The sequence below is a fragment of the Lynx rufus genome, unplaced genomic scaffold (genome assembly GCF_022079265.1).
Source record: "Lynx rufus isolate CCGP_SWC_20201006 ecotype Redwood Valley unplaced genomic scaffold, mLynRuf1.p SCAF_16, whole genome shotgun sequence".
Taxonomy (NCBI): Eukaryota; Metazoa; Chordata; class Mammalia; order Carnivora; family Felidae; genus Lynx; species Lynx rufus.
In genome coordinates this window covers 31,382,293-31,396,562 of record NW_025814830.1, presented here as the reverse complement: position 1 = coordinate 31,396,562, position 14,270 = coordinate 31,382,293, and the positions used below count along the sequence as shown (strand labels likewise).

Sequence of the window (14,270 nt, the reverse complement as noted above, 5' to 3'; positions counted from 1 at the left end):
ACAGCTGGGAAGAGAAAACTATACTATTACAATATTAATTCATTCACATTGTAAGGATCCTGTATTACCAAATGATAGTATAAACAGTAACAAGTGTGCTAATCACATATTCTGCAAGCTTTATAAATTACAGTTAGTATAATAAAAAGAAAATCTTTTATGTATGAGATTCAGGTATATGTTCTGCTTCATTCTACCTCACCTACCTTGACAGTGATGGTAAATCCCTTTTCAGTTTTTTCCAGATTATTTTAGCTTTGAACTTTTCTATTGAAGTAACGGTCACATCCCACCCCCACCCCTCACCCCCACCTCTGTAATTTGTTTGTCTTAAAGTATCTGCATTTTGACTCTGTAACCTAATTAACACTGCTGTTATATGGTTCTAGCCCTGATTGTTGATTTAAGTCAGAGTTACTTCTTCGGTAAAGGCTTCTTAGCAAAGTCCTAACTTAAGTTCTGTTTGCTAGGGTTGAGGAATAGGGAAGGCCTCCTGGCTCATGTTAACTGGAATATAGTAGCAAGAAATTGATTTTCAGTCATCGGGAGAAGCAAGCCAGTTCCCCTTTACTTTTACTACCTTATGTATCATACCACATATGAGAGTGTACAGTTAAGGATTTGTGTATTAATATCTTATTAAGAATATAAATACATGAATAATTCTAAAAGCTGAAGAAATTCTGGCATTGTCCATTTTCATCTCTTTATTCGTTTAGTTTCTCTATAAAATTAAATAGACATTGTGAGGGAATTAAAGACCCGGACTTTTAAAATAAGAACCTGTATCTCTGATGTAAATTCAAGAATATGAATAATGATAAGACTTCTGGCTGCCTTCCTTCTTTCTAGTAGGTGGTCTTGGCACAGGCAGCCTGACTGGTATAGGAACTGGGGCTCTTGGACTCCCTGCAGTGAATAACGACCCTTTTGTACAGAGGAAACTGGGCACCTCTGGACTGAACCAGCCTACATTCCAGCAGAGTAAGATGAAACCTTGTAAGTGGTAGTGTTGTCTGTGATTGTGAAGTATGACTGATGCACATAAAGCTTTTTAGATTTCCAATTTGTTCTTCCTAGCTTTATGGATGGCCCAGAGTTATGTGGACAAAAACGTTGACTTCTTTTAATATATTGTTAGTAGGGCCGTATGTTGATGTGCCTTCTAGATCAGTGGGAATTAATTTATGAACTTGATTTATTAAAATAAGAAACAGGTATCACTCCACCTTTGATCGGATTGCTAGAACAGTATGATGGTTAATAAGAAGTAGCATCCTTTAGGATCATTAGTCTACAAGTAAGAAATACAGTAAAAAGAAGACTTAGCAGTTTAAATATATGTATATAAATATTATATCTATTATAAATATGTGTTGGTGGTGTGGTCTTCGTTTTTGGTTTTGTTTTTTTAAACAAATCAAGAGCAGCCATGAGAATTTCAGATTCTTCTTTCAGGTTGGTAGTTTATAAAGCAGTTTATTTTAAGATTAAAGCTTTATGATCTATATAGCATTATATATAATAAATATCACCATATATATGATGTAACTTAGAAAACAGCTTTTAAAGTTTGACCTCCTTAGTAAGGTAATTTTCAAAGTCAGAAGTCTTCTTTGTAAATACATAAGTATCATTTACTTATAAATACCCGTCTTGTTGGGACTAAATAGTCATTGTACAGGATTTGAAATTACACCAGTTGCCTTGAAAATGTTAGTGTGAAAGGCTTGTCTGAATGTTAATGTTTTGTAGCATGCTTTGTGTTTATATCAGTGTGTTATGCACATGCATTGATAATTCCTAGATGTCATTTTTTAAAAAATAAAACATTTTAAAAATGTTTATTTTTTTTGAGAGAGTTGGGAGAGAGCGAATGCAAATGGGGGAGGGGGAGAGAGAGAGAGAGGGAGAGAAAGAATCCCGAGGAGGCTTTGTGTTGTAAGCGCACAGCCCCACACCGGGCTCGATCACATGAACATGTGATATAGTGACCTGAGCTAAAACCAAGAAGTCGAATGCTTAACCAATTGAGCCACCTAGGTGCCCCAGATGTCACTTTTATTAAAAAGTAGTAAAAGACTTGTTAATGTCAAGTGAGGTGGTATTAAGGGCAAGTGCATTGTGAATTTGAATGTAGTGGACTTTCACAGGTTGATAAAGCCTGATGAAGAAAATACTAAGGTAGAACTATAGTTGTAAGGCAATTTTGTTAAAATCTTTTGTATGTAGTTAAAATACTTGAATACTGAACCTTGGCCACTTAATAATTTCTTCATTTTCTCCCTTAAAATGAAAACTATATTATTCTCTTTGGCTTTCTGTGTGTCTCATGGGGAAGTGTGGAAAGAGCTTAAATGCCCAGTGGGTTGCCTTTCTGTTTCTTACAGCGGACTTGTCTCAGGTGTGGCCAGAGGCAAATCAGCACTTTAGTAAAGAGATAGATGATGAAGCAAACAGCTATTTTCAGAGAATATATAATCATCCACCACATCCAACTATGTCTGTTGATGAGGTGAGTGTCTAGGATGTTCCTATACGTTATGGTTTATGTAAATCTTAAATAAATGCCCTTTTCAAAGAGTTTGGAAATTCAGCTGATAGTGTATGATATGTCTGTGTACCATTTCAGATCTTAACATTCATCTCAAGCTCAAGTGTTTTGTTAAATGCTTTGCCTAACAGTTCTTTTTGAAAATATTTTACTTTAAGTATATTTATTTTTTCTACACCTGACACAGGGCTATAAGTCATGACCCCCAAATCAAGAGTCGCATGTTCTTCCAACTGAGGCAGACAGGCGCCCTCCTCCCCTGCTTTAAAAAAAAGATTTTATTTTTAAATTATATTATTCTTTTTAACAATTCTTTGAGAACTCTTTGAAGAATGCTTTTCATAATAGTTTCCTTTATGAATGTTTTTGTCTTGTTTTTCCTAGGTATTAGAAATGTTACAGAGGTTTAAAGACTCTACCATAAAGAGGGAACGAGAAGTATTTAACTGTATGTTGAGGAACTTATTTGAAGAATATCGGTTTTTCCCCCAATACCCTGATAAAGAGTTACATATAACTGCCTGCTTGTTTGGTGGGATAATTGAAAAAGGACTGGTCACTTACATGGCACTAGGTCTGGCCCTGCGATATGTTCTTGAAGCCTTACGCAAGCCTTTTGGATCCAAAATGTATTATTTTGGGATTGCTGCACTAGATAGATTTAAAAATAGGTGAGTGAATAGGTTTCCTATGAAGCATCTCTTTTTTTAGTGTAAGAAATAATAACTATCATTTACAACCTAGTTCTTGCCATGCCCCATCATTATATATATCTTAACAGTATAAAGTTGAAGAGGAAGAAGTGAAGACAATTCATGAAATAAGTAGTAGGAAAAGTATAAACTGAAATAGTTTTTTGTTGATTATTGAGGGCTAAGTCATTGTTTTATATTACAGTTCTTTGAATTTGACAAAATTTATACAGTTGTATAACTACTACTATCACAATCAAGATACTGAATATTTATATCACTCCCAAGCAGTTCTCTTGTTTTGCCTTTGTACAAGTTCACCTTCCCCCATCTTTGACCCCTGGCAGTCACTAATCTGCTTTCTCTGTAGTTTTTCTGGTACACGGTGTGTGTGAGTCTAACTTGTTACAATTACCACCCATCTTTTGAAATTAATCTGTATTACTGCATGTTTCAGTACTTGTTCCTTGTCATAGCTGGATACTATTCCATTGTATGGATTAACTCTGAATTGTTTCTCCATTTTTTGATGAACATTTGGAGTTGTTCTGGGTAGCAGTTTTAGTGGCTCATTGTAATTGTAACTGAAAATAGGACCTTTAAAAAAAAGATACTGTTTCCTTTCTTTTTTTTTAAGTTTCTTTATTTATTTTGAGAGAGAGAGAGAGAGAGAGAGAGAGAGAGAGAGAGAGGATCTGAAGTGGACTCTGCACTGACCACAGTGAATCCAAAGGGGGTTTTGAACTCACGAACCCTGAGATCATGACCTGAACCAAAGTCAGATGCTTAACTGACTGAGCCACACAGGTGCCCCATAGATACTGTTTTCTGATGTAAAAAGAGTGAAGTTCATCAATATTTCTCTCTACTTCTGTGTTCTTATCTTTGGCATTCTCTTCAAATAAGGTGTTATCAAGGTAGAATGAGGACAGTGGCTTAGACTAGCATTTGGAAAAAAATTTGTTAATTGTGCTGCTTCTGTTCTTACATGAAAAGAATGAATGAATGAATGAATGAATATTTTATTGGCAGATTGAAGGACTATCCCCAGTATTGTCAGCACTTGGCTTCTATCAGTCACTTTATGCAATTTCCACATCATTTACAGGAGGTAAGTGTGTCTGATACCTCAAATCTGTCTAATAGTTGGAGAGTTTATTTTAATTTGATTTTGGATTTGCTGGGACTGGCATTAAGACTTCTTAATGATTGGCTTGTTATAAGCATACATATTTTTGGTGCTCATTAGGCAGCTTAATGATAGGTTATGAAAAAAAATGTCATTCTTGGATTATCTTTTCTAAGCAGTGGTTTTGCTTCATTTAATGAAAGGCTTTTATCAGGTACTTAGGCCTGATAATGCTGTTGAAGTATAGACATCTTTTACTATTATTACGAATTCCTGCCTGATTCTATAAAGTATTTGGAGTGGGAATCTTGGATAAAAATAAATAAAGATGTTCCTTTGATCTAAATGTTAATATGAGCCAGAGCTGTTTCATATAAGACTAAGACAAGTGTTTCTTGAAACTACAGCCTGCTTGTGGCACCTGGCTGCTTCAGTCAGTAGAGCATGTGACTCTTGCTCTCTGAATTGTGAGTTCAAGCTCCATGTTAGGTGTAGAGATTACTTAAAAAAAAAATACAGCCTTCTTAACTACCTGCTTAGAGTCCTTTCATACACTTGTTTAAAAGGAGGGAGGTAGTCCTTGAGGAAATGGACCTAGAGATTATAGTTTTAAGCCATTTTACATGATTTGTCAACTATTGTTTTAGTAAGTGATTTTAGGTTAATTGGCTAATACTATTCATACCTTTGTCTTGGCTTTAGTCAAAGTCTACTCCCAGAGAACAAGAAAATTGATTAATTTTTATTGTTATTTTACATGAAGCTGAAAAATGGCTTTATAACATCATATTTTAAGGAATCAGATCAGAATTTGAACCTACTTTTAATTTTTATTAGAATTTAGTCCAGTGTTTTCTACCTCGTGCTCCTGGGTCTGTTTGTAGGAGGCCAGGGTTTTTGTGTTGGCTTAACCTAGGAGACCTATGGAGTGACAGGTGTGAGTGTTACTTATTCATCTGAGGGGGTTGGGAGAATATGCCAGTATTGTAATACTGAAAACTATACAGGAAAGCAGTGTTTTGTAAAACTAAGATGAGAAGTCAGAGGCTTACCACAGTAAAATGTGTTTGGAATTCAGAGGTGGGAATATAGACCTTAGGTAAGTGGAGACCAGGAGAGGGGCATGGGCATGATCACAGAAAACAGTGATCCCCACCACCCCTTGTAACAAGACAGCGAGAGAGAGAGAGAGAGAGAGAGAGACAGAGAGACAGAGAGACAGAGAGACAGAGAGAGAGAGGTAATTGTTTTCGTTTGTGTACTTTAAGACGCTATACTTTATTCAGAGACTGTCTTACTTGAAAATCTCCTTTTTTGAATAAAGTTATCATATACCTAGATAGTAGTTTTTGTTTTGTTCAGGCATAGACTGCTGGAAATAGGATCAGGATCCCTATGTCAGTTTTCTAATTTGTATGTAGAAAGGTCAAATGGTCTGAAATGGAAAAAAAAGTTTGCTGTCTTGCTTATTACCTTCTAGAACTGACTTGCCTTTCTACAGTGTGTTTGTTTTGTAGTGATAGCTTTGCTGAGAGATAATTCACATTACCATGTATTTTTTAGGCCTTAGATTTCTCATCAGTGTTCATTAAAAGAGATCAGTTTATTGTACAAATTTAAAAATGTTAAGGTTTATATATATTAAGGGATTTACGGAGGTATATATGGAAGCATTGGTGGGTGTTTTGAACGTGTTTTGCTAGACTAGTTCTCATAAATTTTTTAAGACACATTAATATTTTACTTCCTAAAGAGCCCCTGGTATCCACTTACATATATTACGTATAGAAATATGGACCAAAATGGGGCAAGGAGTAAAGGTTATAGATGAGCCAGAAGAGTCTTCTGAAATGATTTTTCCCTTGTTAGAAGTCAGGGGAGTATAATTCAGAATTTTCAATTTTTGTTAAGAACTCTTTTAATGTGTTTCCGTCTCCCTACCCCTATAGTATATTGAGTATGGACAGCAGTCTAGAGATCCTCCTGTGAAAATGCAGGGCTCTATCACAACCCCTGGAAGTATTGCACTGGCTCAGGCCCAGGCTCAGGCCCAGGTTCCAGCAAAAGCTCCCCTTGCTGGTCAGGTTAGCACGATGGTAACCACCTCAACAACCACCACTGTTGCTAAAACGGTTACAGTCACCAGGCCAACCGGAGTCAGCTTTAAGAAAGATGTGCCAGTAAGTAGATCTTTTTTCTTTTCTCGGATTTGTTATGTTGTAAATGTATCTAGGAGTGAGCATGTGTTTTAATTTTATTATAAACAGCACATGCCTAGTAAAGTATAAAGATGAACATTTCTCCCTTTGTATCTCCCCCAGATTTCCCAGAGGCAGACACTATTAACAGTTCAACATGTATTCTTGCCAACAGTTCCAATGCACAGCCATATGTACCATGTATATGTTTTATATTAAATATGTATACATTTTCCCCTGGGATTTGTCAAACAGGTATTTCAGTTCATTTATTTTATGTACTTTGTGTTTTTAGCCTTCTATTAATACTACAAATATAGATACGTTGCTTGTGGCCACAGATCAAACTGAGAGAATTGTAGAGCCCCCAGAAAATATCCAAGAGAAAATTGCTTTTATCTTCAATAATCTCTCACAGTCGAATATGACACAAAAGGTGAGCATGATATAATAGTTTATATATCATTGTGAATGCTATCTATTTTATCCCTAGTGGGTTGGGGGATTTCTGCACCTTTTTAAATACTCAGTTTACTTTAAAGATTTAAAGATTGAAGTAATAGAATCAAAGCAAAGGGAATACAGATATACAATTAGTGGCTGTAGTTTTTGTAGCCATTAAGTAGTACTAGTTTTGTGGTGAGTTTTACAGGCTTTTGAAGTAAACTACACGATCTCATCATGATGGAACATGTCATTTATACCTCATCACAACTCATGTCCTCCCAGAGACCATTCAGAGCTATTATTAGGTGCCTAGTAACTGAGATAGACCTTGTGCAGAGCATAAGAAGGGATTCTTCTCTTTCAAGATTATATGATAATGCATTGGAAATGCCTGTTTTAGCCTGTAAGATTAGCCTAAACAAGTAGGTTTTGAGATATTATGTATGTACCATCTTTCAAAATCCCACCAGAATTGATTATGAGTAAAATAAGTCTTTAGTGTCCTTTTGGAAGAGAAATTTCAAACTTTAGAGATGATTCCTGGAGATAGAAATTTAGGAAAATATGGTTCTGGTGTTAAGTCTGTTAACAGTAGGCTGTACATTAGCAATATATGCAAGTTTGGTCAAATTGAGAGTTGGGTAAGGTGAGGGTGAGGGACTTAAACTTGAAAGGAACCATAGATGTTTTAGTCGTAGTCACCCACAGTTTGAGAGATGATTGACTTTGTACTAACAAGAATTTAATATATTATACTTCATAGCATATGTCTCATGTGGAGGGAGATGAAACATGGGGCTTTAGCATCTAATTTTGCAAGGAGCCACATGGTATAGGATTGTTTACATAGAAGAAACACAAAGCTGTATTTTATCATCTTTTAACCGTGTACTTCCTGTGTCATATTGATTGGCTAGGTTGAAGAACTAAAGGAAACTGTGAAGGAAGAATTTATGCCTTGGGTTTCACAATACCTGGTTATGAAGAGAGTCAGTATTGAGCCAAACTTTCACAGCCTCTATTCAAACTTCCTTGACACGCTGAAGAACCCTGAATTTAATAAGATGGTTCTGAATGAGACCTACAGAAACATCAAAGTAAAATTTAGTTCTTCTATTCCTTTTCATTACTGTTTTGGATTTGGAAATACTTGATTGTACAAGCAGAATTTTGGGGGAGGTATTTATTGGCTGTTTTTTCTCTAGGTTATCTAGGGTTTGTTTCAGATACGGAACTAAATTTCACGAAGAATTTCATGAAGATCTACTCTATACTGTTTACTTTGAAAGTAGCTATACTATTCTAAATTTGTTTTCATCATTTCATGCATGGTTTTAATTCTTGATCCTCTGTTTATGTTTTCAACTTGCTTTTAGTTTGTAATATGCTCTTAGCTCTAGTCCCTCACTTCTGTGTTTTTTTTAAATAGTCTTCTAGAAATCTATTGTATGGATGTTTATTGCTAATGGATATTTAGGTTGTTAATAATTTTAACTGTTAGAAAGACAATGCTCCAGTGAGTCTTTTATGTCTTCTTAAGTGCCACATATCTTTAGACTCTCGACTTGTTTGTAGGATAGCTGTTTTAAGGATTCTCAGCAGTTTAGAGTCAGAGTTTTCCTAATGTGCTAACGCTTGTTGCATGAAATTAGGTTTTCTTGAAATGTTATTCCTCCTGAGAAATAAAATACCTATCATATAGCTGTAATCATTCTTTGGTGAATGATTTGGGCATTGGCTTAGGAACCAGCACTATATTTAAACCTGTGGATGGAAATTTTTCCCATTCCTGGTTACGCTGTAGTGCAAAATAATTCCTGGCTCTTTGTGTTACACAGCTGACTTTGTGCCATTCTGCTGTTGATCTGTAGAGTTAAGGAACATAACTATACTCACTTTTTGTTTTTTGTTTTTTTTTTTAATCTGATGGCAATGATGATTGGGATGTAAAAGTTTCTACATATTCTGGAGCAAAATTTCAAGATTCTTTTAAACAAATTTAAATTACAACTTTGAATTTATAGCCATAAATTAAGAAGTAATATGTAGATGGATGTATATGCTTGCCCCAAAACACACTCATGTGATGTGTCTGTCCCCCTTAGGAAAGTAAGAACTACAGAATTAATGAAATAGATAGGTAATTAAATATAGATTTAAATCCAGAAATTTTAAAGGAAGCACTTTAGCATTATTATAATGTATTTCAGAAAGTTATTTTAGTTCTCTCTAGAGATACATAGTGACCTGGATAATACTAAAAGGTTGTAGTAGATACTGTGATCTTGGTTACATTTCTTCATATGCTTGTTGTCTTGAAGGCCTTAGAACCGTAGCTTTAATCATCATTTGAATTGAATTTTGCTCCTCAAAATAGATTTGCATTTGGGTGCCTGCTTCAAACCTAGCTAAAAATTTCAGTTTTAAAATACTTTTCTGTAGGACTATACATGACCCCTTAACCTTGTATAGTTACACTGTAATAATATGGAGTAGATCTGCTTTGGGGTATGTTCTCAGAATTGACGTCTTGTTTTTAATGTTGGATGAAAGGGAATTCTCAAACATTCAGTTGAGAATTTTTTCTTAAACTTATTTTCTATATTTCTTAATCCTATACCAGGTGCTCCTGACCTCTGATAAAGCTGCAGCCAATTTTTCAGATCGTTCTTTGCTGAAGAATTTGGGACATTGGCTAGGAATGATCACATTAGCTAAAAATAAACCCATCTTACACACTGTGAGTTCCAGCCAGAGGTTCATGTAAAAATTGAGAATGTTCATATAGCATATTATGTCTAAAAGTCTTGACTGTATTTGGGACTGTTTTAATGATTTGGGGTGTTTGTAAGAGTTTGGCCCATGTTTTGAATCTGTAATTGCATGCTCATGATTCTATATTGTTGAGCACAATAAAAGCCAGAAAGGTCTGGTTGTCACCCTTTTTTTGTAAGGCAAGGGTCATATTATATTGATTCCTGATTTGGGAATGAGTTTGCAAAATACCTTTCTTTGGTGCTTTGTGAGGGGTTTTGAAGTATATTCCCAGCTTTTAAAAATATTTTTCTTATTCTAGGACTTGGATGTAAAATCTTTGCTGCTAGAGGCTTATGTTAAAGGACAACAAGAGTTGCTCTATGTAGTGCCCTTTGTTGCCAAAGTCTTAGAATCTAGCATTCGCAGTGTGGTGAGTAGATTTTAATATTTTATTGATGGTTAATCTGTAAGAGTTAGTCTGTTTCAGCAAAAGGGTATGAGATTATATCCTTAGTTCTGAAGATAGAGCTAGTTCAGTCTTTCTCAGGGAAACTCGGATTTCCAATGTGAGAGATTAAGGTAGCATCATTTAATAACTCTGATTTTAATGGATGTTTTTGGGTTTTGATGGTTTTCTAAATTATGATATAGATTATTATGGCCACACAGGTATAAGTGCCTAAGTATTTTAAATAATGCGAATTAAAGAATGATTTGGGGACCAACTTAACATAATAGCTTTTCTTTAGGTTTTTAGGCCACCCAACCCCTGGACGATGGCAATTATGAATGTATTGGCAGAGCTACATCAGGAACATGACTTAAAGGTACATTTGTTGCTGCTTTATCCTTTGAAACTTCCTTAATCCTTCACATTATTAAAATTGACAGGAAAGGCGGAGAATTGCAGGGGGCGGGGGGGGGGGGGAAGCACTGTAACAATTGGATGAGAATAGTATATATTGTGAATAAAACTACATTTTTGTTTTCAAAATTCATATAATTTGAATTATGCAGTTAAACTTGAAGTTTGAGATTGAGGTCCTCTGCAAGAACCTTGCATTAGACATCAATGAGCTAAAACCTGGAAACCTCCTAAAGGATAAAGATCGCCTAAAGAACTTAGATGAGCAACTCTCTGCTCCAAAGAAAGATGTCAAGCAGCCAGAAGAGCTCCCTCCCATCACAACCACAAGTAAGTGTGATAATTAGCCTTCTGCTTTACCAGAATTTTCTTAAATGGTACACCTTTATGCATGTAGCAAGTTATAATTTTCCACATAATGTGTTGAAATTTTGTATATTTTTTGGTGAGCCATCTGAATTATTAAGGAAAAGTTAGTAATGTCTAGGTATTGTCTTCAGTTCCAGAATTCATCTGGGTAATTCTTAATGGTATTCTTAACTAAGTATCATTAATCCTATCCCAGCTAAGCCGGGTGATTCTTTACAGTGTTTGAGATCAGAAAGAACTGCATGGCATGGTGGGCCTGTGTTACTCTTCACATGGTAGCCAGACTACCAGCTAGACCTGCCCAGGGGGCGGATTATTATACGTGGATCATAGATTGGAAATGTGGGGGCTATAGAAGTATTGAATGAAAGATTAGGAGGTGTGTAAGAATAAACCAGCTTGTCATTCTGTCTCATTCGTCAGTAGCTAAGAATCCCCAACTGTAACCAGAGAACAGCCTAGATGGGAAAGAGATGTCTATAATGAAGAGTTATCAACAAGTCTTGGGCTTGCTGATAACAAGTCTTGGGCTTGTAGCATGTCCTCACGGTTGATTTCTTTGCAACTGCAAAGGGTATTTTGCAGGGGTATTGTCACTGACATAGCTTTACATACTTTGTTCAAATCTCTGTATTAAAACAATAGAAATTTTTTTGTTACAATTTAGGGTGGAAAATGAGACCTATGCCATTCTCACCCCCCACTCACACCCCCAAGAGACTAATCCAGTTAAAGACTGCCTAATGCCTTGATTTTTAGCAAAGTCAAGAAATGTGCTTTTTATTAGCTCTTATTTTATGTCTTTAACATTCAGCAACTTCTACAACACCAGCTACCAGTACCACTTGTACAGCCACAGTTCCACCACAGCCACAGTACAGCTACCACGACATCAATGTCTATTCCCTTGCAGGCCTGGCACCACACATTACCTTAAATCCAACAGTAAGTAAACAACTGCTTCATCCCCCAATTCCTACTTTATGACAAGGTAAATGGGTCACCTTCCTTTTCTTTTTCTCCTTCCTTCTGGTTTCCTAGATCTTAGAGGATTTTGTACAGAAAGGAGGGATTGGCAACTGCTGTATAGTACAGCTGGGATTTTTTCCTACTCTAAAAATATAGTCATTGTGACTGGAAATCACCTATGTTGGTTACTCATATCTAAACCCTGTGGGATTAATCAGCTGGCGATATAATCACAATGGCCAAGATTACCTTACACAGGCCAAAAGATCCTTAGTATTCCATAGTTTTTTGCTGTTTATTTTCATTATCATGCCACCCTTAGCCCTTGCATTAAGCCGTTTCTTTTGGTAGATAGCTAGAACTGAGCTGATTCCTGTGTGTATGTGTAAAGTCTCCAAGCCAGGATCTAAAAGTGGGACTTAATACTTTCAGTTACATTTCTATATTCCAGAAGGAAGTTTGCTCTGAAGTCATATAAAATGCCAGTAGTTACAGGTATTTTACTCTGTGTATTGAGAGTGATGATTATCTTCTTTTAGTCTACTTAACACTTGTTCAGAATCAGATACTGGAATATTCATGGTGTTTGATTTTTAGAAACTGCCCATGTTCACAAATACAGGAATAACATTAATACATTGACCTTTTTTATTTAAAGGACACAAAGGGATTAAAAAAAGATCATTTTAGGGGCGCCTGGGTGGCTCAGTTGGTTAAGCATCTGACTTCGGCTCAGATCATGATCTCATTGTTTGTGATTTAACTCCCCTCATTGGGCTCTGTGCTGACAGCTCAGAGCCTGGGCCCTGCTTCAGATTCTGTCTCTCCCTCTCTCTCTCCTCTCCCCTGCTTACGCTGTGTCTATCTCTCAAAAATAAGTAAACATTAAAAAATTAAAAAATCTTAACTTAGGTCTCCCTCCTGTACCCCCATGGCACTTAATTTTTTGTGGGGTGGGGGGAGCCCTTAGATTTAGAAATTGTGATTCCCCTTTATAACACTGTCAGTAATCTGAATATTTTTATGTATCCATCATGAGTATTTTAGAAGTTTCTCACAAATTCATTAAGTTAAAGAGATCAAGTGAGTATTAGGGCATACCAGAGATAAAAGATTAGAAACAGTCATTCAAGTGAAGCAAAGTGGCTTCAATGTATGGTAATGTAAATGTTTGCTATTCTGGAGAATTATTTGTAGTAATGTTTCTGTAGAAATCCTTTTCTCTGTTAACCTGATTCTTTCTGCATTTATTTCTCCATGCAACTATAGAAGCTACATTTTTTTTATTTAAAAAAGGTTTTTTTGAATGTTTTTATTTCTTTTTGAGACAGCATGAGCAGGGGAGGGGCAGAGAGAGAGGGAGACACAGAATCTGAAGCAGGCTCCAGGCCCTGAGCTGTCAGCACAGAGCCCAACGCGGGGCTTGAATCCACAGACTGTGAGATCATGACCGAGCTGAAGTCAGACGCTCAACTGACTGAGCAACCCAGGTGCCCCGAAGCGCCTGGGTCTTTCTTTGAGAGTACTTAAGCTACAGATTTTAACTAAGCACATAATGGATCCTGCAATAAAAAATTTGCACATCAAACTTTTAGAATTTTTAAAAACGCAAAGACCTATTTATTATCACATATCATAAGGTATAACGAATAGTACTCTCTCTGTAGACTAGCTTCTATTTCCTGAGCTTTTCATTGGTTAATTTAAAGTAGAAATTGGTAGTTAATGGTTAACTTTGAAGTCATTTCCAAAATCACAGGTGTGATGACTGATGTAAGTTGGGTTGTCTTACCTTAAACAAGCTGTTGACTTAACTTGTTTCCCCCACCTAGATTCCCTTGTTTCAGGCTCATCCACAGTTGAAGCAGTGTGTGCGCCAGGCAATTGAACGGGCTGTCCAGGAGCTGGTCCATCCTGTGGTGGATCGATCAATTAAGATTGCTATGACTACTTGTGAGCAAATAGTCAGGAAGGATTTTGCTCTGGATTCTGAGGAATCTCGAATGCGAATAGCAGCTCATCACATGATGCGGAACTTAACAGCTGGAATGGCTATGATTACCTGCAGGGAACCTTTGCTTATGAGCATATCTACCAACCTGAAAAACAGTTTTGCCTCAGCCCTTCGTGTAGGTTGATTATTTTCTTAGTGGAATACATAATTTCTTACGCGTGCCTGAGTTTCTTTTTCTTTGCATGTCATCACATTTGATGTCTTTCCTCCTGTTGAATTGTAAATGCTGTGAGGTGAAGCCTCATGTTTTTTTGCTCACTATTGTATCCTCAACAC

At 36.3% G+C, this 14,270-nt stretch overlaps 1 protein-coding gene and 1 non-coding gene across 8 annotated transcripts in view; both read left to right on the top strand.

The window, feature by feature from the left end:
* Positions 1-14,270, top strand: part of CNOT1 (CCR4-NOT transcription complex subunit 1) — a 104,470-nt gene that overhangs the window by 71,039 nt on the left and 19,161 nt on the right. For 3 of the 7 annotated variants that reach the window (XM_047078506.1, XM_047078503.1, XM_047078509.1), the window contains exons 19-31: positions 853-999; positions 2,391-2,515; positions 2,939-3,225; positions 4,279-4,357; positions 6,325-6,555; positions 6,869-7,009; positions 7,938-8,117; positions 9,644-9,760; positions 10,097-10,207; positions 10,527-10,604; positions 10,795-10,972; positions 11,826-11,956; positions 13,813-14,109. In XM_047078506.1, coding sequence (XP_046934462.1) covers positions 853-999; positions 2,391-2,515; positions 2,939-3,225; positions 4,279-4,357; positions 6,325-6,555; positions 6,869-7,009; positions 7,938-8,117; positions 9,644-9,760; positions 10,097-10,207; positions 10,527-10,604; positions 10,795-10,972; positions 11,826-11,956; positions 13,813-14,109 — 2,102 coding nt within the window. The remainder of the gene's footprint in view (positions 1-852; positions 1,000-2,390; positions 2,516-2,938; positions 3,226-4,278; positions 4,358-6,324; positions 6,556-6,868; positions 7,010-7,937; positions 8,118-9,643; positions 9,761-10,096; positions 10,208-10,526; positions 10,605-10,794; positions 10,973-11,825; positions 11,957-13,812; positions 14,110-14,270) is intronic. The other 4 variants (XM_047078507.1, XM_047078504.1, XM_047078508.1 and 1 more) reach the window with 2 other exon arrangements.
* On the top strand, positions 8,769-8,906 carry LOC124511951 (small nucleolar RNA SNORA46). The gene has a single exon (XR_006961992.1). It is a non-coding gene; the product is annotated as a small nucleolar RNA SNORA46 (small nucleolar RNA).